General features: G+C 38.6%; 1 protein-coding gene across 1 annotated transcript; it reads right to left on the bottom strand.

Annotated features, from left to right (window-relative positions):
* Nucleotides 1-940: 940 nt before the first annotated feature.
* Nucleotides 941-26,139, bottom strand: chrnb1 (cholinergic receptor, nicotinic, beta 1 (muscle)). The gene is made up of 11 exons (XM_082159876.1): nt 25,961-26,139; nt 23,295-23,428; nt 20,156-20,200; nt 19,631-19,740; nt 16,328-16,436; nt 15,539-15,683; nt 13,334-13,519; nt 12,298-12,521; nt 9,095-9,270; nt 2,042-2,189; nt 941-1,883 (listed from the first exon to the last, which is right to left on the bottom strand). The coding sequence occupies exons 1-11, from the start codon at nt 26,019-26,021 to the stop codon at nt 1,743-1,745; spliced, it is 1,479 nt and encodes a 492-aa protein (XP_082016002.1). The 5' UTR covers nt 26,022-26,139; the 3' UTR covers nt 941-1,742.

Raw genomic sequence — 26,139 nt, 5'->3', positions numbered from 1 at the left:
GCATATATATTTAGGCTATTCATGTATTCATTACATTTATTTCATATACTCTTGCTAAACTTCATACTTCAGTGCAATAAAATTGCTAACATTTATTATAATATTCATTTTATAATAAATCCAAAAGCAACACGCGCGAAAAGAGCTATGAAAGGGAGTGGAAATGGCAAATGAGCTAATGAGTGGTCCTCTGCTGCCATCTACTGGTTATAGTGGTAATTTCATGTCATTTTCATGTTAAACATGTTTGTTTTCCACCAGGTGACAGAAATCCTCCACTAAAACCACACATTTTCCATGTTACCTCCATGAATGACATTGAGAAATGTAGATCTTCTTTAAAGTTAATTTTACCGCAAAAATGCAGAAAAACAAAAATAATAGCTTAAAACATTACATTTGTTGAAAAAAAATATATAAAAACATTTTACCAACATATTGATAATCTAGACAAGTACAGTAATAAAAAAGTTTGTCTGTATTCTTAATGAATATTAGCTGGTTATTTAAAATGAAAAGAAATGAATTCAATATTCAGGGGTTGACTTGATAGGTAGTGTAGAACCTACTGTATTGTTCATGCCTACCCAAGAACACAAACTACACACACACACACTATATATATACTCTATTTTTTTTATTTATAAAAACATCACTTAGTGTGATTTATAAGCTGTTTTCATCATGGGGACCAAAAAATGTCCCCACAAGGACAGGGATTTCAGATATTGCCATCTTTGTGGAGACATTTTGTCTCCATAACATAGGGTTTACCTGAGCTACACACACACACACACACACACACACACACACACACACACACACACACACACACACACACACACACACACACACACACACACACACACACACACACACACACACACGGTGCAAGAAACAGTTTTTGTATTCTTTAAAAAAAAAGAAAAAAAAGAGCAGCTTTCCTGATCACCTTTGCTCTTTATTCATCACATAAAAATGTTCTTTAAAAACATCATGACTAGAACAGCCTTCACACACTTAAGAGCACACATCACACTAGGGTATCAAAAAATGTCTTGCACACCATGCATAGATGCATGTAGACTACATTCTCAGAAAAAAAAAAAGGTATAAAAGCCATCACTGGGGCGGCACCCTTTCTAAAGGTAACCCTTTGTACCATATTTACCCCTAAAGGGTGCATATTATTGTCTTAAAAATACATAATAGTTCCTATAAAGTATACATATCAGTATCTAAATTGTGCATATTAGTACCATTTGATAGGATGCCGCCGCAGTGACCACTTTTATTTTGTAAAAAGCAGTATCATTTATTTGATTAAAAATACAATAAAGTTTGAGAAACAGTAATATTGAGAAATATTATTACACTTAATGTTTTCTATTTTGAATATATTTAAAAACATTATTTATTCCTGTGATCAAAGAATACATTTTCAGCATCACTACAGTCTTCAGTGTCACATGATCCTTCAGAAATCATTATAATATGATGATTTGCTGCTCAAGAAACATTTCTGATTATCAATGCTAAGACCTAATTGTATAAAATCCTACTGAACTCAGCAATAATAAAGCTGTTTAGACGCATCCATCCATTGTCTTAATGGAAATATTCTGTGAATGAGTTGCTGTGCGCTTTTTGTAACAGTAAAAGACCATAACTATGCACTGAACGGTGTCTAACACATCACATGCCGATGTTTATGAGGTTCAAGGCGTGAGAGAACGACAGATTTAGGGGAAGGGGTCAGTGGGAGTGGTATTGAAGCTGGCATAAGTGAAAATGGCCAGCGTCCCAACGGTGGTAAAAACCACAAAGATCCAGAGAAAGAGTCGATCAACCACCATGGCAACATACTGCCAGTCCTCCTTTAACTGAGAGATGGACAGAAAGAGGAAAAGAAGAGAGAAAGTAGAGAAGGGGAGAAAAATGAGATGGAAAACAGTGAGAACGAAGGGAAGGTAAAGATTTCGAGAGCTCTGAAGCAGGAAAAGTAAACCTATGGTTCTGGTTATGATTGTAAATGACTTACAGCCTCGTAGTCTTTCTCGGCCTGCAGTTGCTCTGCGATGTAAGTGATGGCCTCCACGGCTGCCTTGAGCTCTGGAGGAAGACTGAGGAAATGACTCGGCCCGTCAATGAACTTCCTCAGGTCAGTGCATTGACCATCAGGCTGGAACCTGCAACACAGGAGCAATGTCACTGTACACCGCAAACAGTGTTGGGGATTAGCATTACAAGTAGCACATGTTACGAAAAGATTTCTTTTTTCAAGGAACTAGTAAAGTAATACCCTGGAAATCCAGAATTCTCACGAGAGCACAAGTTGAATTTGCTCAGCGAGTTACTCTGGCGTCGAGTAATGATGCTCATTAAATATGCCCTTGTATCCGAGCTGCACCAATCACATCGGGTTATCTGATATAGGCGGGCCAGAGGCGAGCTAAAGGGATTACGACAGCGCTGTGACGTCGAAGTCATTAGTAAACATTGCAAGATGGCTATGGATGAACACCAGTTGTTTGAAACGGCTTTGGCCGCTACAATGAATGAGTTAGACTTGGCTTTTTATCTAAAAGAGGAACAGAAGACGGCGCTCGAATCCTTCCTTTGCAATAAGGGCGTTTTTGCTGTTTTGCCGACCGGATACGGCAAGAGTCTAATCTACCAGTTAGCTCCGCTGGTAGCTAAGCGTATGGGGCTTGTTGTGATTGGTTGTAGTGTTATCCAATTGCGTGCAGTGAGATTTTCAAATGCATGCTTGATGCCGCCCCTCGAGCTGGCCATTTTTCATTAGTCGATGCCAGACCATTAATCTTTCAGATTTAGGTCTGGATTTCCAGGCTAGTAAAGTAATGCATTACTTTTAAATTTACATCAAAGTTACTTTTTCAAAAAAGTTACGCAAATGTGTTGACTGACAGCTTTTCTGTCTCCATGTTGAGAGAAATCGTGAGTACAATGTAAGTGCAGAGGTGTTGTGTGTGAACATGAGATGGTTGTTGTAGTTCTAGACTGAATGTGAGCATTTACTCATCTCACTTGCACTAAACAGATTCAGTATTCCTTAAAATGTACAAAAACAGTGAAATGCAAACTCAGATTACACAAACCTGCAATAATGCATTTAATTTAATTTAATCTCACTTTATTAACCAATGTCTTTGCTGCTGACCTTCGATGATCCAATTCAGCCAAACCACTAAGCTAAAATGACTTTAGATAAACATCCAATTTGTGTTTATTTGTTTTATTGCTGAAGTAAAAGTGTTGAACTTTCTTCTTTTGTGATCCAGAACAGCTGAAAGGTTTGTTTGAGCAGCGCCCTCTTCTGTAAAGATGTGAATTTATTCATTTATTCACTTTTGGTGTGAAAAGGCCAAAAATATAACTTTTTTTTGTTATTACAAAACAAGCAAGAAAGTAACGCAACACATAAAAAGTTCCTAAATAATGTAATTAGTTACTTTTTTAGAAAGTGCCGCAATATTGTAACATTACTTTTAAAAGTAACTTTCCACAACACTGACTGCAACACTGATTTATTCAATTCGGGGCAGGCTTGGCATTACTTTATGTGTGAACTGCCCAGAAACATGCATATAAACATGTACACACTGATGAGAATGCAAGCACAAGGTCCTGTTGAACATACTTACTGTAAATACACACTTCTACTTCAGGGTAGTGATAGTTACCTTCAAATGTTTGTACAAACATACCAGAAATGTTCGGTTACATATGAACCATATTCATATGCCACTAGTGACACCAAGATCATGGGTTTCAGTCCCAGTAAATGCATGAACTGTTAAAATATATACTTTGAATGCAATGCAAGTAGCGTTTGGATAAAAGCATCTGCGAAATGCATGTAATATAAAATATAACTTTATTGTTTGTGGTAAAACATGCTTGAACTGAAAGGGATAGCCCAATAGACTATATTTTGTTATCCATATAATGGAAGTCAATGGGAACTGAAACTGTTTGGTTACTAACATTTAAGTAACACCAGTTTGGAATGACCAAATGATTTCCATTTTTTCTGCGTGGACTATTCCTTTAAATATCTTCTTATTTTCTGAAGTTGAATGGTTGACCTCAGTAAATTTGTATCAGGAATTTATGAACACAGAGTGAAACCTCAGGCAGCAAGTCTAAATCCACAGTGGATCTGATTACTTTGTCCTTGAGAAAAGGGTTTAAAGCCTAAGAATGCATTGCTGTGCACCATTCCTGCTGTGTGTGTGTGTGTGTGTGTGTGTGTGTGTGTGTGTGTGTGTGTGTGTGTGTGTGTGTGTGTGTGTGTGTGTGTGTCCACATAATCCCACAGCAGAAAAAGAGGCAGTTTCTCAAAACTCCCATCAAGGTGACCCGTACCAATGAGGACTGACTGACTAACGTATAAAAACTTCATATAAAGTGATCGTGTCTCTTCAGAAAATTTGGACTAAACTGCTCAATTCATATGGATTAGTTTAACCATCTCTTTATGAACTTTTGGAAGAGTCAAAGTGTCAGTTGCGTAGCTGTTATTAGAGGGATCGGAGAGATTTCAGATTTCATCAAAAAAGATCTTCATTTGTGTTCCGACGATGAACGAAAGTCTTACGGATTTGGAACGACAAGTAATTAATGACAGAATTTTCTTTTTTTTTGGTGAACTATCCCTTTAACTCATTCATTTAATCACTCATTCACTTACTGTCATACTTATTCTTTCATTTAAAACCCTCACTCAATCATTCAGTCAGTCACTTTTTCTCCCCAAATCTGTTTTATGCTGATGGTGTAACCACCCACCCATGAAATCCTTCCAATGTGCTGATGAAATGCTTATCACCGCTGATGTGTTGCATTCCTCTTTTGAGAATCTGTTCACTAACATCTGTTTCATTATGAATCCCCTCTCTTTCTTTCTCTCCCACTGCTCCTCATCAATTTTCCAGATATTCACCTCCCCATCCCACCACAAGGGGTCAGTGTGACTCTTCATTCCTCACCGCTCTCGTCTGTGTTTGTGTATTCAGGTGCTGGAACAGGAGCTCATTGCAGGTAGTCTGTGGTTCCCCAGTGAGCTTCAGTGACCCGAGAGGAACCCCATTAGACTGAGACATACGTCAATGCCGGGCGGAGAGACCAGCAGATCGGGAGAAGAGAGCAGAGGAAAGCTTTAACCCAGCAGAGGAGTGTGTTTAACATCTAGCATGTACCTTCATTAAGAGCCTGGAACAGCATTAACATGATCACATTTACATTTATGCGTTTTATCCAATGCGACTTAAGCCCTATTCGCACTGGATAAGCATTACCTGGTGACCTCTTGTAATTTGTAATAATTGCGGAGGTTGTCTGTGATCTTAATCCCGTGCGAATCGGCCATGTCTGTAATTTGTAAAGTAAAAATTCCCCACAAATGACCTACCATATTTCCCTGAACACAGAGGTCCTGTGATAATCCCGTGCGAATCGATAATTTTTTCAAGGTTTTTGTTTCCTGTGCGCTTTTTTATCCATCTTTGGTGAAGAATGGAGGCTGCGTTGGAGTGTTTTGATAGTATTTTGGGTGCTGGGTCATATCGCTATATAGCCTGGTTAAAACCAGACCATTCTCAGTAGTAACTGAGTTATGGTCTGGCAAAGCTTCATTAATAACTCATTTCCAAAGGGGCGTCACCAACCGACGTCGCTCAAATGCCTCTGGGCGCAATTGGATAGACCTAAAACCAATCAGAGCGATCGTCATCGTGTAAAGCCATATGCTGCGTCCCAATTCGCCTAAGTTACACTACGCCATAAAAGTATGTACTCTTTTTGTGAAGAAAAGGTATTTACTTTTGAATATGTAGCAAAAAAGTAGGCAAGCTTTGGGACATACTACTTCGTCATCTTTATCGGACGGATCGGTCGCGTGCATCCTGTCACGTAAACTGCCCTGTCAATCATCTTGTCACAGTTAAAATCCTCTATTAAATCTAATTTAATTTCCTACCGTTTCGGAGAGAAATGTAGAAGCACGTTCAGACTGTCCTCATGTGTTTGCAATTTGAATACAATAATGCATTTAAAAGTTGGTGCGCTTCACCAACGGACATCGCTCAAATGCCTCTGGGCGCAATTGGATAGACCTAAAACCAATCAGAGCGATCGTCATCGTGTAAAGCCCGCCCCAACGTTTCTGATTGGTGCCGCGATTTCGACGGATTAGAAATGGGCTTGAATGAGCTCTTTGCCAGACTACTTGCAGAGCAAATCTAAATTTGCCGGAAGTTGTCTGGGTTTTCCCAGGCTAATCGCTATAGGCTACACCATACAACTATACAATTTGCAGAAAGAGAAAGCTGAAAACCATGATTAGATGGCGATGGATGGCATGTATAGCAGCATGCGGGTAAGGGACATTCTTCTGTTTATGATATATCATACAGCTAGACCTATAACGACAAGACATTTCCAAGCAATAGCCTATTGACATCATATCCGGGAGATAAGTCAGTAAATTCGAGTAAAATCACAGGCTTCGCTTATTCCGTGCAAATGCATTGCATTTCAAGGTACACATTTTTTACATTCTTATCAGTTCTTGCTTTCCCTGGGAATCGAACCCATGACCTTGGCATTGCAAGTGCCAACGCTCTACTTTTTGAGCTACAGGAAAGCTCACGGCAGATGATAAAACATAAAATAAAAAAATACAGCATATTGTTAAGATTGTAAAAAAAAAAATTTTTTTCCTCTAAATCAAAAGCATTAGCTACAATCAGCATAACCAGAATGGCAAGCCTCAATCTGATTTACTGGCTTATGCACAACTTTCTGGAGTCAGTGAGCACAATATTTCATCAGTTATTCGGGGAAGAACATCACCAGAAGGTTAAAATGAGCGAGGAAGAACTAAATCACTGGATTTTTCAAAGTTTGCAAGGTTCATAGCACTGAATCTTTCAGTGAAATAATTAGTATATTTCATTTAGGAAAAAACAGAAGTTCTGAACGAAGTCTAAAATGAATTTTCCACAAATGTCTCTGATGTCATCAGTATAACTGATGTACAGCAGCATTATTTGACAGCAATATCGTGCCAGTTTAATATTGTGGAATGATGGAGTTCAGATTTACACTACCATTTAAAAGTTTGGGGTCAGTACGATTTTTATTTTTGAAAGAAATTACATCTTTTATTCAACAAGGATGCATTCAATTGATCAAAAGTGACAGTAAAGATAATATGTCTAAGATTTCGATTTCAATTCATTCTGTTCTATTAAATATTAAAGCAGCACAACTGTTTCCAACATTCATAATGATAAGAAATGTTTCTCGAGCAGCAAATCATCATATTAGACTGATTTCTGAAGGATCATGTGACACTGAAGACTGAGAATTCAGCTTTTCATCACAGGAATAAATTACATTTGAAAATATTTGAAAATAGAAATCAGTTATTTTAAGTTGTAATAATATTTCACAATATTTCTGATTTTACTGTATTTTTATCAAATAAATTCAGCCTTGGTGAGCAAAAAAACATTAAAAATCTCACATAAAAAAAAAAAAAACTGTGGTCCCATGCTTGCAGCAAACGTTTTACATATCTTGACCTGATTAAGTCGGATGGCAATAATCAAAAGTCTGGCTAGTGGCTGCACAAGACTAGCAGAGTATTAAATTAATGAAAGAAAAGGTCAAAGGCATCCTCTGCCAGTCTTGGAGATTTGTTCTTCTTTCATCCTCCCTCCTCACTCTGTACGTCGACAGACACAGATGACTAATCAGGAAAGACTAATTTGACTAAACCATGGTGGCAATGCTGCCAAAACACGCTATAAAACCAATTAAAAAGCAAGATACCATTGCCTCATCGAATTTCTCTTCCTCATCTTTACTCTCTCACACTCTGTCCTGTCTCGATTTCTCCTCCCTCCTCTCTTGAGCCTGATGCCGGCCAGGTCTAATGTGTCAAGAGCCCATTTGTGCTGATCGTTATTATTTTAGTGATGATTTCTTCCCTTTTTTCACACCCCCCACATACACATACACTCCAGATACACACAGAGAAATTCCCTGGTTGAGATGATTTAAAGTGTGTGAGAGAGAGTAAAGGATTAATCAAACCCTAAAGTGTTCAGCCATGCTCACTCACTCTCTCTCTCACACACACACACTCACACACACACAACACACTCTCTGAGACCACTAGTGAAAATGCCTCTATTTAGCATTTTTATAATTAAACAGGCTACATTTTTTGCATGAACTCCAAGGAAACAAGAACATCTGACCGTCTGTATAAAAGAGTCACATGATCAATGTTACAAATTTAGTTATGTGATTCCCAAGCTAACAAAGACATGTTCTAAGAATGTTTTGCTAACGTTCACATTAAGTTATAAAAACATTATTTTTCAATGTTCTCTGAACATCCAGTTTTTTCTTGGTCATGCGAATGTTAAGGGAACATTCCAGTTACTAATTTAGCAAACAGAAAATGGAACATTTAAGAATTTTTAGAGAACATTATAAAGTACTGTAACAAGTATAACATTAAAAAAAAAAAAAAAAAATATATAGAAGAACATTCAACTAAAGGAAAAAAACGTTCCATGAGCGATGCATAAATAATGTTTTTGTGCGAAAGTTGAGAACATTATTAAAAACCAGATAACTTTTGTTAAAAAAGTTACTAGAATAATGTTCGCTCATAACTTTGAGAGAATCTTGCCAGAATGTTCTGAGAACGTTCCTTGTTAACTGGGTAGTGACCAAGATATAGTGCAGATATTAAAATAGTTCATTTTCACTTTCAAACTTCTTTGTTTGGTTTAGATGTTTGAGTCCCAGATTTTCAATGTGTCTTAGGTCTTTAAAGGTGCCCCAAAATAATCATAATGAATCCTTATATAGATTCATTACTGCATACATAATATACTCTCCACCTGTGCTCAAGTGGTGACACTTATCTCAAGAAAGCAGCCTATCCATTCACCCCTAAAACCAGCTATCTTCTCCCTTCCATTCTCACTGACCCGTCTGACCCATAACCCTAATGACCTGAGACCTTCTGATAACACCAGAGGCTCACCTGTGGGGTTTGGGGAAGAGGAAGTTGGTGTTATTGGGCTTGCGGATGAAGTACTCATCTGCCACTCTGCTGATGGCTTGGATGTTCTCCTTTTTGGAAGGTTTCTCGAGAAACAGAGGGGTTTCTACTTTGGGTCGCAGCATCCCCAGGTATGGAGGCAACATGTGGATGAAGATCTAGAAGAAATGCAGTAAAAACAGGCCCATTAAACCTCAGGTTCTTCTAATTCGGACATATAAAGACTTTCAAAAATAGCAGAAACACATTTACGTGTTCTGAAGAAAGTGTGAGTGGAGGGAGATTGCTAATGCAAACTTAAAGGCCCCTCCTTCAATGCAAGTCCACACGATTTTTATAATTAATTTTTTTTATTTTTTATTATAGATGTCAGGCAGCAATGAAAATTTAGGGTTTGAAAATTAAAGTCTGCATGAAATGGAAGTGAAAAAGACTTGCGTACGGCCGTCTGCCGGAAGCTAGTTATTTTAGTCGATAAAGTTTTAAATATGGACATTTTTCTTCCATCAGAAGGCCTTTATGAACCCCATCAGAGCCGTTTTGAGCACTTATATCACGGATTGATGCGCTTTGATGGACTTCCAAAAAATATATACCCATTGACACCCATTATAACGCTTGGAAGAGCCAGGACATTTTTTTTTAAATAACCTTTTTTTAAAGAAGAATATCATATACACCTAGGATGGCTTCAGGGTGAGTAAATCATGGGCTAATTTGAATTTTTGGGTGAACTATCCCTTTAATTAAAAGCACTACAGTGCTTCTTAAAACTGAGTGTTGAGTTGTGTAGAGATGGCTGAGTCCTCGCTTCCTCTGCATGACTTCACAAAGGATCTAAAAGAAAGAGACAGACTGCATTCGCCCAGCACATCATCTTTCAGCCTTGCATCACGTGTCTATTTTCACATGGCCTTGCTGTTACGAGTGAATGTCCTGCAAAACTGAACTGAATCTGAATAAAGAAATGCTGCAATAAATAATCTTTAGAAATACATGTAGGGTTGTGCTTGAGACGGGTGTGAATAGAAGGTGTAAAAGGGTCGCTGTGGTGTGATGGAGAAGCCGTGACTCTAATAATTTTAAATAATGTCGAGCTTACAGCCATCAATAAAGGTTAATAGTCTAACATAATAGGCAGATTTTTGAAAAGATGCTTTTATTTTGCTGCACAGTCTGTTCGCTAAACTGAATTTCCTATTTTTAGCCTTTATCTATTTTTGTCTATTTAACATTTTTATCCTTTTTTCATAAGTTTGTAATTGGCCGACAGGGCTGTTTTGGAGTGTCAGGGAATAAAAGAAAATGCTAAATGGAAATGTTTTCTGCATCTGTCATTTTAACAATGTAGCCCTCAATTTGTTGAAAGCCGCTGACTCCACAAAAGTTTCACAAAAGGGTGTGCATCTCATTACAAAAGCGGGCTGATTTTGTGTTTTGCTAATGTTTTACTTATTCTCAACCAAAAATGTAAAAACATTTCTGGTCCAAGAAAGACTTTAAAGATACACTAAGGAACTTTTTTTTGTTCAAAATTAACAAAATGTAAATAATGAGTCATCATCAATCCTTCTCCCAAAATGTGTTTTTGTCTTACCCTGATTCACAATGGTATGCCTATTATAAGTGTTTATACTTTAGACATGTCTGGATGGTTTGTGCGGGAAATTGTGTACATCCATCACTGGCGCATGTGTGTCTCGTCACATCCGTAAATATAGAGAAGTTTCTCCGGCTACTTTGACGCGTGTCTGGTGTGAGAGTGACAGAGGTTAGTTTCACAACGAGTGAGAAAGGTTGACATTGAGCAGTTAAATCTCCATCCTCCAAGAATCACTCGTTTTAAACAAGCGCCGAACAGAGGAGAGTCTGCAGGAGAAAAGAGAACGAGAGCTCGTAATAAAACAAGAATCAACATTGGCTTGGCTTTTCGGAGATGGAGAGAACTGAAGGATTTGAAATGTTGTAAAAGCAACGCAGAGATGATGGGGTTTCTATTACTCAACATATGAGTAAAGTATTTTATTGAATATATAAATTGTCATGTATAGCTCTCTAACAGAGTTAATTATAAAGCATTATCTATTGTGAAGGCTCAATGGGCTTTATGCACAGCTGCACTACTTCCTGAACTTCAGCCAGCTCTTTGTTTCCTGTCTGCCATTCTTGGACAAACTGATTAATCCAGGTGTGTCTGATTATTGTTACTGAGGTCAGGCACACCTGGATTAATCAGTTTGTCCAAGAATGGCAGACAGGAAACAAAGAGCTGGCTGAAGTTCAGGAAGTAGTGCAGCTGTGCATAAAGCCCATTTCATTATGGTTGTTGTAGCGCTGTCAAGGAAGTGCCGTGTGTATTAACGGGTAAAGATACAGTAACGACTTCAGCTAGTCAGCTTGAGATCCTTGGATCCAGATCTAATCTGGTTATATCTCTTAAAACTATAGTGAATGTTTTATGAGCAGTATAATCATATTCATCCGCACAGTCACACAGAGATGAAGCACAACAACAATGTTCCTCTGCAAAATGCATGCAGTTTTGTTTTTTTAACCGCTAAAGGGACAAAAGTTACATTGTGTACCTTTAACTATAACTTCATTGATCAAAATTCTAGTTTGTTCAAATACCTTTTCAGATCTTTTGATCTAAAGGACAAAATAAGCGTGTGTAATTTACATTTGAACACGTCCGGAGACAAGGGAAAAACACACAGAGAGCATCAGCTTTAGTTTCTGATCTGACAGCCGCAAGACCAGCCGAACGCTGTGAGTGTGTGTTAGAAATCAGGAATGGTGAGAGAACATTGTGCTTGGTACGTTTTTCATCTTCAAACCAAACTTGGGTCTTCAGTCAACAAAGTTTAAATCCCGTCTGTCTAGAGCTCTTCCCATAATGTTACTCATGAGGTCAGTAGACGGAGAGAAGACGGTCTTTTGTGGCTGTTTCAACACATTCGATCACATGAGCGTTTACACTACGAAAGCAATCCGGTTTAATGCGTTTTCATCTACCTCTGGAAGTAGCCGAAGGTGGACAAGCTCAAAAAGTTTTAGACCCTGTTTACACCTGTATTTATCGTCGTCCACTTGTGATCCGGTCAACCAAAACGCATCTTAATACCAGGAGTAAACAGGGCCTGAGACCTTCTCTGACACTTTGACTGGAGGTCTCCTGTACTGACCTTGCGCACCCAGAGAGGCATTTGGTGTGTGTTGGGGGAACGATGGTGAAGGTTGAGCACCACAACACTGAGGATGACGGAGCAGGTGACCAGGATCATGGTGAACATCAGGTAGTTGACGATAAGGGGAACACCCAGAGATGTTTCTGGGACCTTGTTGGCCAGCAGAAGCAGGAAGACAGTTAAAGTCAGCAGTACGTTGATTGAAAGACCCATCTTCTCCCCTGAAAAGAAAAGAGAGCTCCTCTTGATCTACTCGTGCATACAAAAGACATACTTATACAGAGTCTTAATGTGCTTTTTTGTGATTCGGTTAATTGTACTATATAATGGAATTAATAGACCAGACTGTAAAAGCAGCGCAATAAGCTTGTACTAATGATCCCTTCATTATGTGTTACACTCTTAACTGGTAGAACTGAAAGATTGATCTTGTTGTAGCAGGAGCTTATCCATGCAGGTAAAAGATCTATTTATAATGGGCAATAATTGGACATTCATTAGTTCAAGGTCAATAACACCTCACTCTAATAAAAAGTTATTTATATTGGTGGTTGTGTTGGACAACCATCTGAGTTTTTCCACCCGCATTTTAACAACAGCCCGATTGTGCAGGTTTGCTCTTTACAACAGCAGAGTATGTGATTCAACTTCTTGTCATCTCAAGACTGGACTAGTGGACGCCTAGTCTTCAACCAGTCTAAATCCGCGGTCACACTAGACTTTGAGCATGCGACACTACAACGGTCGTGACATGGCGTCCCGCTCTGAAGCGTCGTTTTTATAAACATGAATTCAACATATAACAAATAGTAATACACTCAAAATGTAAAAAAATATACAATCTACTCGACTTAACTGCAAAAAATATTATTCTAATAATTCCGCCAAGGGGTCACACCGAGACATATTGTTCTTCTACAGGTCACTCGTCTCCACGTGATGCGAATTCGCAGCTCAGAGTTCACCAAACTTGAACTTTGGAATGCAGCGAAATAAAAAAACAATTTAAAAAAACAGAGCAAAGACTCTTTACCGGCATCAGGTGGTAAGTAGAAGTTAAAGATGGCAATGATGGTGATGAGGATACAGGGCAGGACGATATTAAACACGTAATACATGGGCTTCCTCTCGATGATCAGGTAGAAGGTGATGTCCTCATACAGGTCCTCTCGCATATTCTTCTGAGAAACCTTATGACGAATGTGCCATTCTCCACTCTCTGGGATGACAGAAGATATGATGATGAGAAAAACAAAATGGTGTTTGTCTCTGTGTGTAGGTGTAGTGTTCAAACAATACAATGACATTATACAACATTGCCATTTTGAGTGCAATCAACCAGTCATTAGGTGATTTTTTTTTTTTAAATATAAAATGTTTCAAGTATTAAGTGTATTAAAACATCCCATTAAAGAGGACCTATTATACTACTTAACATGTTCAACTTTTTTTAGTGTGTAATGTTGCTGTTTAAGCAGGAAAATGGTTTGCAAAGTTGCAAAGCAAAGGCAGTTCTTCTCTATATCAGTGTCACTGTTTCTGAACTCCCTGAAGTCTTGAGTTTTCTTCCAGGAACAAACACGTCACAATATTCCTCATTTAAATAATTCCCACCCAAGGCATACGCAGAATAAAGGGATGAGGCCTGGTTGAGTTAGTTAGTAGTGTGTTGAAACCAAGCGGAAACCTGCCTGTCTCTCTCTTGAATCCAACACGGAAGAGACTTAAACTGCAATGCATCGACCGGCTGCAAAAGAGTCAATCCCATAGACCCCCCATGTTAAAATGCCCAACTTTACAGCAGAAAAAAATATGTTTACAGCCTGGTACAAAAAGTGGTTTTGGTCTTTATAGCTAATTTTGCCCTTCATGACAACTGTGAGGGGGGTGAATTTTTTTATAACGCATCTGTTTAAAAATATTAAAGGGATAGTTCACCCAAAAATGAAAATTAGCCCATGATTTACTCACCCTGAAGCCATCCTAGGTGTATATGGCATTCTTCTTTCAGACTAATACAATCGGAGTTATATTAAAAACTGTCCTGGCTCTTCCAAGCTTGATAATGGGAGTGAATGGCTTTCTGTCTTTGGAAGTCCATCAAAGTGCATCTATTCATGATTAAAGAGCTCCACAGCTCTACGGGGGTTCGTAAAGGTCTTCTGAAGTGAAGCGATGTGTTCGTGTAAGAAAAATATCCATATTTAAAACTTTATTGACTAAAATAACAAGCTTCCGGCAGATGGTCGTACGCATCGATTTACGCCAAAAGAGTAACACTTGAACTTACTAAGCTAGTTATTTTATGAGCTACACTTCAGAAGGCCTTTATTAACTCCCGGAGACACGTGGAGCACTTTAATCATGAATAGATGTGCTTTGATGGACTTCCAAAAATAGACAGCCATTTACTCCCATTATCAAGCTTGGAAGAGCCAGGACAATTTTTAATACAACTCCGATTGTATTCGTCTGAAAGAAGAATGTCATATTATCCTAGGATGGCTTCAGGGTGAGTAAAACATGGGCTAATTTTCATTTTTTGGAGAACTAGCCCTTTAAGCCCTAAAGTTCTGCATAATTAAGGGCGTGGCCACTTGAGTGACAGGTGGATTGCCGCTGCTGTGACTACTAGCCGTTTGTCTGCTGTCTGTTAGCCGTCATGTCACCTCAGCTAATCCGCCTCTTTGCCCATTTTCGTTCATCCAAGATGGCGACGGCCGGCTCCGCCCAACTCTTCAGAAACCTATGGATGACATCACGGACACTACATCCATATTTTTTGGGCTGAAACTCATGGTTATGATAGGAGGCGGGACATTTCCGAACATGCTGGAAGCGGTTGACCAATCACAATACACTGGTATAGCTGACCAATCAGAGCACACTGCGCTTTTCAGAAGGAGGGGCTTCATAGAGACAGGAACTAAACAAAGTGTTACTGACAGACTGGGAAGAGAGGAGCTGCAACAATGGAGAATATGGGGAAAATAATGTGTTTTCTGAACATTCAAGCATCGCCCAAAAACTAAATCAAGAGTTTGTAACAGGGCATAATAGGTCCTCTTTAAAAGTATATAAAATAAAATAAAAAGTTAAAATGACATTTCACTTCAAAGGCTGAAATAAGGTATAAAACTAGATGGGTTCAAGACAATCTTTCACATTGGCTTGAAAAATCTTTGTCTGAATGTTTAAAAGGTTGTTGTGCATTGTGACAGTGTTAGTGCGCCATTACCGCTGAAGCCTGTGTCCAAGACTATCTCTCGGATTTCATTTCCATTCTTATCAAGGCCAGGCTGCAGATCCACTTCGGAGGAATCATACGTATAAGATTGGAAAACCATGGTGCAATTTTGCCAGTCAAAAGGAAAGTATGTCACCTGCAGATGGAGAATGTGATTTGTGCATGTTAGTGTGTGTGTGCGCGTCTGGCTGACGAACATCTTCCTTTAATCATCTCTCTTTCTGATTTCACACATGTAAAGACCAGACGGAACATCATCAAACGCAGCCAAACTAGAGCGAGGCCAAACAAAAGCAGCAATACAAATGAGGAGGGGGAAAAGTTCACAAAACAAGTACAAAAGTGAGAGAGATTGCCACTTATATGAGGTAAATAAGACTCTTTTAAACAAGAAATTCACCCCAGCAGTGTACAACTGTAATATATTCATAGTGCAGTTGTGCTGAGTATAAACACTTGTGATTTAATGCGTCATTAAACGTCTTATGTTTCGACACATCATTTACAGTATTTAAAGGTCTCATCCATAACTTACTCTTATTACTACAGTATTTACTGAAATGTGCTGAAAATTCATCAAGAACAAGAACTAAAAAATGAGTGCTAAAAAGAAAACATTAATGTACCATCACCTATAATTTAAATGCACATCTTGAATTGTTATGCCATGCTGTTAATGTTTCACAGCACTGATTTAAACAATTAAAACATTATGGAGCACTTGATGTTTTTATTGGTCCATTATGCAGTACAGAATGTCTGTTGTGTTGCAGAATTTACCTTCACTCCGCAAGAACTCCTGAAAAGAGCAGGTGGAGTCCACGTCACACGGCCATTACTGTAGGCCTGCACGTGGACCTGTAGAGCTACATTGAACACGCCGTCATTACTGCACACACAAACACACACAAACAGAAGTTTAAGCACAGATAAACTTGCATAGCGACTACAAACCTAAACCTCCACATTGAGGCAATTTGAATGGTACCACTATTTTCCCCTGAAAGTCCACATTGACAATATCAGATTCAAAATGAGAGTTTCTTTGGGTTTGTTTACACCGGGTGGTATTCCAGAAAGTAGGTTATGCGACTACGCAAGCGCAAGCGGATGACCTCAACTTTCAGTTGTAGCCACATCAACTTATTTTCTATCAATAGCCGCGTTTCCATTACCCTTCAAATTGCGCAAATTGAAATTGCGAATTGAAAATACGCCCAATGGAAACACGGCAATTTCCCAAAAACTCCCCTATATCGCAAAAAAGTTTTTACGCTCGCATGAGGTGGTTTTTCAGGCGATTTGAAAAATAAATATTTCACAAAACTGCAATGGAAACAGTTTTTGCGCATTTACAGACACCTGACGTAGATGACGCTGTGTGTTTGGACAGAATACGAGACAGAGTTCTTTATTAAATTGATAAAAGAATTACAGGAATACTGGATTCTAAACCTCAAAGAAATGTCACAATCAAGACCTTGAAGCAGATCTGAGGGAGAAACATCCAGAAACACCTCATATGTGCCGCTAACAAGTATAAGGGTCTTTCCTTGTCATTAATGCTTGGACAACACACCTATCACCATTAAAAAAATAATGGCTAGTGCGGCGGCTGGGATATACTTAAACCTACTAACATCCATCACCATGATTTTTGGAATGACTTTTGTAAAAAAACGTATGTTTCAGTCGCATAACATCGGTTAATGAAAACGGCGTCATTTCGCAATCTTTTTTTTATCGATATTTAGAAAATATCGCAAACGTTTTTTGCAAATCTGTAATGGAAACGCAGCTAGTGATGTGGTCTCTGCATTATGTCTTAGGTAGTCTGTAATGTGACGCATCTCTGCATTATGTCTTAGGTAGTCTGTAATGTGACGCATGCATCGGAGGTTTCTCTGAGTGCAGATACTGGCCCGCAGTCATACACAATCTTAAAGGGATACTTCACCTCTGGAAAGATGAATGTGTATTTAAAATAGGTCATTTATGTAGAAGAAATGTGAAATTATTTTTTAATTTGGAGCTTTCTAGACTAGGTAAAGCCAGAAAATGTATTTTTGGCTTATGTGGATGAAAGACAACTCCCAGAATGCATTTGCTTCGCTGCCCTAGGAGGCCACTCCCAAGCCACGCCTACCGGTTAGAGAGCGCAGTTGAAAACAACAAAGCTAGGCTACTAGCGAGTCTCCGTGATGAGTTTGCCCGGGATTTTGAGATCGCCCAAAATGTCCGGGATTTGGCTTTTGCGTTCTACTGTCGCCATTCATTATGTTTACTGTGGCGAGCAGGACGAGGCCGGTGGCGTCATTACTGAGACACACCGGTCTCATAGGCTATCTCTCACGGAGGAGCGGGAATTTTCTTAGCAATGTTAAAACGCACATCAACCAATCACTAGTTTAGCGTTCATGTAAACACTACATTCAGATTCACCAATCGGAATGAATTAAGTTAGATTGAAACAAAAGCACGGTGCGCATGTAAACAATGAATGGCGACTGCAGAAACCAAAAGCCGAATCCCGGACATTTTGGACGATCTCGACGGCCGGACATGTCCGGGGAAAAAGAGGATGGTAACCCCTACTACTCAGCTTTCTCCACAGAACAAGAGCCTGCTAGCTTAGCTTCCAAAGAAAGACGTCTGAACTATGTGTACATTCTGTAAGTGAGAATCCCACCTTCTATGGGCGGGCTGAAAACATGCGGGACAGCTCCTCCTACTGGCTGTAGTCTTTAGCCTCTGGCCAAAAAATCCTCCGATGACGCAATATGACGATTTTTGCCAGACAAAAAATACATAAATCTCTCGTCTCAGGGGGATATGAGGGTAGAAAGCACGGTCATTCGAAAATACTACAGGTTTTCTACTAATACGAAGCTGAATGCTAAATCCTGAAGTATCCCTTTAAAACACATTTCAGAGTCGACCCGAGAACTTAAAGGGAAGGTTTACACACACACACACACACACACACACACACACACACACACACACACACACACACACACACACACACACACACACACACACACACACACACACACACACACACACACACACACACACACACACACACACACACACACACACACACACACACACACACACACACACACACACACACACACACAAAACTCACCTTCTCCCAGGCGCTGGGAAATGGCACTGGCTCTTGTTCATCTTGTGTGTTGTTTATTGTCTTTGAATAAGGTAAGATTTACAATGGCTCACATTTCAGTCAAGCTATCATATGACTAGGGTACAAAATGTATGTACTATTTTTTTTTATATTTTTTTTTGGAGGTCGACAGGCAGTTATCATTGTCAGCTTAGAGTTATTGACATGTCACTGTCCAATTATGTTTTTTATGATATATTGTATGACTGTATCACAATAAGTAAGAGTAATACCTACAATTAAGATGGATTGACCATTTGAGCCCTTAAACCGTACGGCACTGGTGTATAATCCTCATAGGACACAAAACAGGCATTTAAAACTTCCCATCTATTACGGTAATGGTGCTGTGGGACTCCAAGATCTCCCTCATTGAACAGTGTGTGGGATGCCGTTTGTGTGTGTGTGTGTGTGTGTGTGTGTGTGTGTGTTTGTGTCTGTGTGTGTGTGTGTGTGTGTGTGTGTGTGTGTGTGTGTGTGTGTGTGTGTGTGTGTGTGTGTGTGTGTGTGTGTGTGTGTGTGTGTGTGTGTGTGTGTGTGTGAGAACGCTGGACCAGAGAGGCTTATAGCGGACAGCAGTGTTGTTTAATTGGCTATAAAGCAGAGATGAATGAAGGAGGCAGGATATTTACACCAGCAGTGATGAGGGTCTACCTGGGCATTACAGCGAGAGTGTGTGAGAAAGGAACAGATAGAGAGAGAAAGTAATGTGTGTGTGCATGCATCTCTCGACAAGCTTCACAAGCGCTTTGATAATTTCTTTGTTATTTTTGCTGTTCTTGCAGAAACTCAACAAAGACTCTCTAAGATAATGTGCCTGACACTAGGCTTTCTGAGATAATATGTGAAGCATCACACACACACACACACACACACACACACACACAACTTACTTGTTGATGAGAACAATATCAGGAAGCCACACTTTTGAAGACGGGATACGCAACACATCAAATCCCCCATAATCTTTCGGGTTCCAGGAGAGGCGATAATCGTTCCACTCCTGCAAGAGTACAAAAGGTGTGTGTGAGTGTGTGTGTGTGTGTGTTCATGTACAGATAGATGAGGGTCATCGTTGAAATTATAAGTACAACCAGTTCATCATTTAATCAAATGATCTGGCTTGTGTCATTAACTATACCAAATGCAATATCTCTGCACATTTTTCAATACATATTATGAACGGCATTTGCATAATCTTTCATTTTGCATTCAAAGTTATGCTATATTGATCCAAGATATTATTGTCAGAGTTTGTCTTGTGAGGTAACGTGGTAATTTCAGTCCACTAAATTGTCATGACAGATGATGGATAACTTTTCTTCGATGCAAATAAAGCTTTATGAATTTGAACAGCGCTTCAAGACGTTATTTCTCAAAATGACACACAGGAGTTGAAAGAAATCGTGCTGACTTACCAAGTTCATAATAACAACAGTGTTCATCTCCTCATCTTTCATGTTCTAGGACACAAAAAAAATATGACACACAACAAATAAAATTAATTAATTAATTCAATTAGTGAATGCACATGTGTTTAGAGTTTCAAAATGAGAGTTTATTTGGGTTTTACAATTACAATTTACAATATCTAGAGTGTCTGGCTGTGATTGTATGAGTGTGATGTTGCTTTTTTACAACAGTACAATAAACAAGTTTTTAATATTGAGCAAATCACATTTTAGACACAATACGGCCAGTTATTTAGTTTATTTTTACTCTACCAATGACAACAGTATCAAAGAAATATCAGCAATCTTGGAACGCCGCTTCCCGAACTGGCGGCTCTATAAAATGAACTCAAGAATCCCAATTTAAAGCAATTTCAACACTATGCTATATTGGGCAAGGTAAATCATATTTAAAAAATGTGAGACATTTCTCTAGCCTTACCTCCATAGCAGGAGCTCTTGTGAATGTAAAAAACACCGTAAACCATCTAGCACTATACACTTATTTATGGACACTTAATATTCAACAATATTATTGATCTGGATGCATTGACACCATTATATGAGAACTGAGCTGAGCTGCACGATGACATCACTGTTTTCTACAGATCGGCTGTATATGAAGACTTCAGATGCAAAAGTCTCAAAGTGCCATCTGAAATTTTCTTCTAGAATGATCATTTTTATCAAGCTTGTATGTTTATGTTCAGTTATTTCACTTAAATGGCAATGAAAATTACCTGTTAATTGTCATTAAAGTGAAATTACTGACTCTATATACACACAAGCTTGATAAAAATGCTCATTTTAGAAGAATATTTCAGCTGGCACTCAGAGGCTTTTGCATGTGAAGTCTTCATATATATAAATGAATTAAATAAATAACTTTTTTACAACAGAGATGAATCACTGAACTTACTTAAGCTGGACTATGACAGTATTTTCTTCTAGATCTGCTGTACAGCAGAAACAAACTTTATTTTTGCATTATTTTCCTGTTATCACCGTAAAGCTGCTTTGAAACAATCTGTACTGTAAAAAGCGTGTAAATTGGCGTGTTTCCTTGACGGTTGATACACAAATGGGGGAGTTGAGAAGAAAAACATTGAGCATTTCTATAATGAAGAATCCCCAAATTCTCTGCAACTGTTTAAAGCCAACACAAATAATGGGAACACTGGCTCCAATGGGAGAAGGGGGTGATGGGAAATGATTAGCAGACAAGGGAAAGACTTGAGACTCAATGTTAGATCAGTACACAGTCCTGAATGCTATTTAAAACTAGCGTAGGAATGTCAGCTGTCAGTACAGAGCACAGACAGTGGGGGGGAAGGGTCAACACACACACACACACTCATATAGACATTTACACACTTCATATGATTAATATGCATGCAATGCCTTAAATGTGAGGATGCTTCCAGGCTGATTAAGAGTGATACATGAATAATATCTCAATATACATGTTGTTTTGGACACATTCGTTTGTTCGAGCAAAATTCCCCTTAAAATCACTGTTCATGAAGCCTGTAATGTTCCTTTCTGTTCGGAGTAATGAAAACAAAACATTGATAAGAAAGTGCAAATGCAAATCTGTGTGTGCACTGTTATCCGAGACCGGGTTATTAAATCCCTGTGTTTCGCATACCAAATTCACACACTGAACAGCTGAACCAATCATCAGACCTGCTTCAAACCAGCTTTTATCATGGGCCTGCAAAGAATGGGAGAGGTTTTCCTTTGGCTAATTTATCCTAACTCTAATTAATAGCGCTTTGTAAAGCGGCCATATTATATGATTTCATTTTTATGAGGATCGTAACCAGTCATATTTTTTCCACACCCTGTGAGACTTAAACGGTCTGTTTTTTGCTGATGTGCCTTTAAGAAATACATGTGAAAATGTTTTTGACTCACAACTTATGATGAACAGGGTGTCTGAAGGTTTTATGAAGGTACATTTAAGACTTTTTAAAGACCTTTTTAAGACCAAGTAAAGAAAATTTAAGGAATAAATTAAAGGGAACACGATACATAATGTATCTCTAAATGTAAACGTCTAAGGAGTTGTATCAATCCATCTTCCTCAATTATTTTTGTCTTCTTTTTCAGTGCAAATGTCTAAAGATTCTTAAATCAAGATACATTTACTGGAGATACAAAATGTGTGAGTTTATGATTAAAACAAGCACAAATATCTGCCAATGGGCTCAGGAAAAATTTAAAAAAATAATTCAAAGGGATGTTTTCATAACTCATTGATAGATATTTGTTCTTGTTAAAAATTTTAAGACCTAATTTTCATCACAAACATGTATCTTGATTTAAAGATGTTTAGATATTTGTATTGGAAAACTGGACAAAAATATTGAGGAAGATACACATTTTTTGCAATGTACGCAACATTTCATGCCATGACTTTATGAATTTAAGACGTTCTGCTCTGATTTAAGATCTTATTAAGGTCTTAATTTGTGTACGGTCGAATTACAGTAAGATGTTTTAAAACCCACAGAAACCCTGGATAAAATGACGAGCTTTTCAGTCAGACAATCATAATCATTATTAACTTTATTTGTATAGCACCTTTCATTCAAGAAATTCAGATTAAAGTGCTTCTCAATAAAAAAAGCACTACAATAAGTACCAAGTAATTCACATAAAAAATAAAAATAAAATAATCAATATAACATAAGATTAGTCAAATTAATTTCTATCGTGCTTTTCACAACACTCATTATTTCAAAGCAGCCTTTAAAAAGTCATACTAACCATTAAGATGAGAGATGAGACCCACTTTATTTTCCCTGCTCAGTTAAAACCAGCCTAATCTGGTTGGCTGGTCTGAGCTGGTTTAAGTTAGATGCAGCTGGTTTAAACTGGTCAAACTGGTGTCCAAATGTTTGGTCAGCTGGACTCCCAGGCATCTGAAGAAGTTGCCGAAACCCCTCTAAAACCAGTCTGCTAATGACCAGGCTGGAAGACCAGCTTAGGCTGGTTTTAGCTGTTTTTTTCCCACCAGGGTTAATAATAAAATGAATGATAATATAAAACAACAATGGCATGTGCCCATTAAGTTACATAAATGTGTGTGTGTATCTCATACCAGGCTGACGAATGCTGAAAGGGTCATGCCTATCCTCACGACGACCCTTTCCTCTGGGCTCCTTGCAGGACGGACTTTAACGTTGTATGAAGAAAACAGTTTCTTCATCAGCTTACCTTCTGATTCTGATGCACCTAGGAGAGATGATGTCTTTCAGGTAAATAGAGCAGTACAACTCTCTTCTACCCTTCAGTCTTCAATCACTGTAATACTTATGAGTTCTGACAGACACATCACTGTCCTGCACTGACTAGCTTTCGCAACTGTCTTGATAAGGTCGGGAATGTAAAATCTCTGAAGTGACTCCCATGATAATTGTGACGAATGTCGATCTATAATGACGTAAAAGTCGCTTGAATCCCGATTTGACTGTTCAGATTGCGGTCGCATTGCAAAACATCTGACCTGTATCGGATTTAGTACCACATATTGAAGTGGCCCAAATCAGAACGGAAAAGATCAGATTCAATGTGGTTTTTGCCGTTCACACTGTCATGACAAAAACAGATCGGAGTCACATATGAGCAAATAAATCGGATTTGGGCAACAATTACCAGCAATCTGAGCCTAGCCTGAGGGTGCGTTTACACGACAACTATATGCTTAAAATGTAGAAGTTTTCCTTTGTTTTCCGTGTACAGACGACACCATTGTAAAAACGATCTTCATTCACACGGATCCGCGAAAACGACCAAAAAACGCTGTATTCTGCTGCCAGGCCGTTAGATGGCGATGAAACACTATAGATTAAACATGTAATACGCATGTGCATGACGTCATCGTTTTCACAGATTCACGTTTTTATCGTTTAGACCGTTTTCAAAAACTTGCACTTTGAAACCGTTTTCAAAAGTTGAAAACGTGTAAACGAACGGCCAAAACGCATAAAAAGTTTTCCGTTTTTAGTTGAAAGCGGTGTTGTATAGGCCTAAGTCTTTAATCTTAAGAATCTTTTAAGTATTAAAAGTCTTGCAGGTTGAAAGACAGAATATGTCTTGTGCATAAGGCAGTTTACAACCTAATCTTTGAGCAAAGCAAAGTGAGTGTAATGACGGATGGATGGATTTGAGCTCTGAACATAAAGGCGAACAGATAAGAGCCTCACGAATAGCCTTGGGTTTTCGCAGTTTTGAGGGTGACTGTTTACTCCAGCGCCCCGGCCATCTCTGAGGTTTATATGCATCATGTCTGCTGTTTTTTTCCCTCAGCTTTCGAAGGTTGGGCGCATTTATAAGCGGGCCTTCTAGGGGCGCCACATTCATCAAGTGTCGCCAGCTCGAGCCCCCCCAGAACACGAACTGACAGTAACAAACGACGCGCGTCACCTTCATTACCAGCGGCTGCTGCTCGGAGCATATGCACACACATTCACATGATTCTGACGGACTTTCTCTGCGAGTAATAACTTCAAGTGGCTTTTATTGAGAAAAGAAACCCCAACGCTGTACTGAAACTGCATGGAAATGAGAAATCTTTTTTTCTTTTCTTGTGCGAGCGTTTATATTGTGAAATAAATGAGGCCTTGCAGAGAATATGCCATCTGCTGCCCAGCAGTCCCATTGAAAGCTTCCCTACAATAATTACCACAATTAACCTCTCCGAAACACCTTTAAATCAACTTTTAATTTAAAGAGTTCCTGGTGAAAGTCTGACTCGAGGTTAATTTACAGTTTTCCCAGGGGTATTCATAAAACTGGTAATCTTGAACAAATGTCCCTTTTATTTTAATCACTTTGGTACTATTTTCACAAGTTGTAAATTCTCCTACCTGACTCTCATGCTTTCTGTTGTATACGTTTTCTTTCACACAAGCATTGTTTCAAAACACACAATTATTGTGACATGCCATTGTTAACATTTGGTTTAAGCACAAAAACATCAATTTATGGATCTTAATGACCAGTCAACCCAATAGGAAACAATGCGAGGTCAAATCACCCTTAGGGTGTTTCTGGATGAAAAATACTGTATAGAGTATATATTATTGCTACAGACATACAAGAAATACACTTATGTAATTTCTATGCGATGTGTTATCAAATGAACATATGAGACCACCACAAGGTTTTGTGCCAATTCTGAAAGTAGAATTGTTAAAGGCGTAATAATTGTACAGTATAATGCTATTATGGTTCGCTATAGACTGCAGACATATTGCATTCCTGACAAATGACTGACGTGATACTGCAGTTGACCTTTTCACACTTGGTGTTATATTAATTTGGCAGCCTCTGTCATACAGTAGTAAGACGTCTGTTTATTTATATATTATGGTATACTGTACTCTTTGACCAAACCATGACATATGTACATAAAATGATGTGTTAAATAACCATTAAGATAATTCGGATTAAACTGTACAATTAACGAGAACAGGTCAAATTACAGGCTTTATCTCATAATTGGAAACGTAGACGTTGTGAGAATTTAGTTAGTTAAAAAAAACATGTAGGTTAATGTTAGAAATGACTAAAATGATGTGGAAAACGGAACCAAACCAAAAAAAAGTAACGTTTTAATGATATTTTTCAAACCCCTCTGGTGTTTTAGGACCTCAGAACTTCGATTTACTATGATGTTACTTTTTAAGTTTACTGGGAAATGGGCATTTACACGTGTGAAAACACAACACACACATTCAGTTTGGAAACTTCAACTCAACTTACCTGCCATTGCGCTCAGGCCACAGAGGCAGCAGGAGACAATAAACCAGTCCTGGGCCTTCATGGCGATTCACCAAATGAAACCACAGGGATATCTTCATAGAAAGTCAACGTGAGGGTCCATACGTGTTTTTCCCAGCACAAGTCAAGACCGCTGTTACTGTGCTCGGGTTACAGGCGCG

The sequence above is a fragment of the Leuciscus leuciscus genome, assembly GCF_965113295.1.
Source record: "Leuciscus leuciscus genome assembly, chromosome: 2".
NCBI lineage: Eukaryota > Metazoa > Chordata > Actinopteri > Cypriniformes > Leuciscidae > Leuciscus > Leuciscus leuciscus.
Note: the sequence above shows the minus strand (reverse complement) of the source record. Positions and strands in the feature narration are given on the sequence as shown.

Bases quoted from the DNA above. Each gene is read 5' to 3' on its own strand.
- chrnb1 (XM_082159876.1), bottom strand. From the start codon at position 26,021: ATGAAGGCCCAGGACTGGTTTATTGTCTCCTGCTGCCTCTGTGGCCTG. The intron at 13,520-15,538 runs GTAATGGCGCAC...CTGTCATCCCAG, and splicing joins CTTGGACACAGGCTTCAGCG to AGAGTGGAGAATGGCACATT. The intron at 12,522-13,333 runs GTAAAGAGTCTT...TTTTCTTTTCAG, and splicing joins CTACTTACCACCTGATGCCG to GGGAGAAGATGGGTCTTTCA.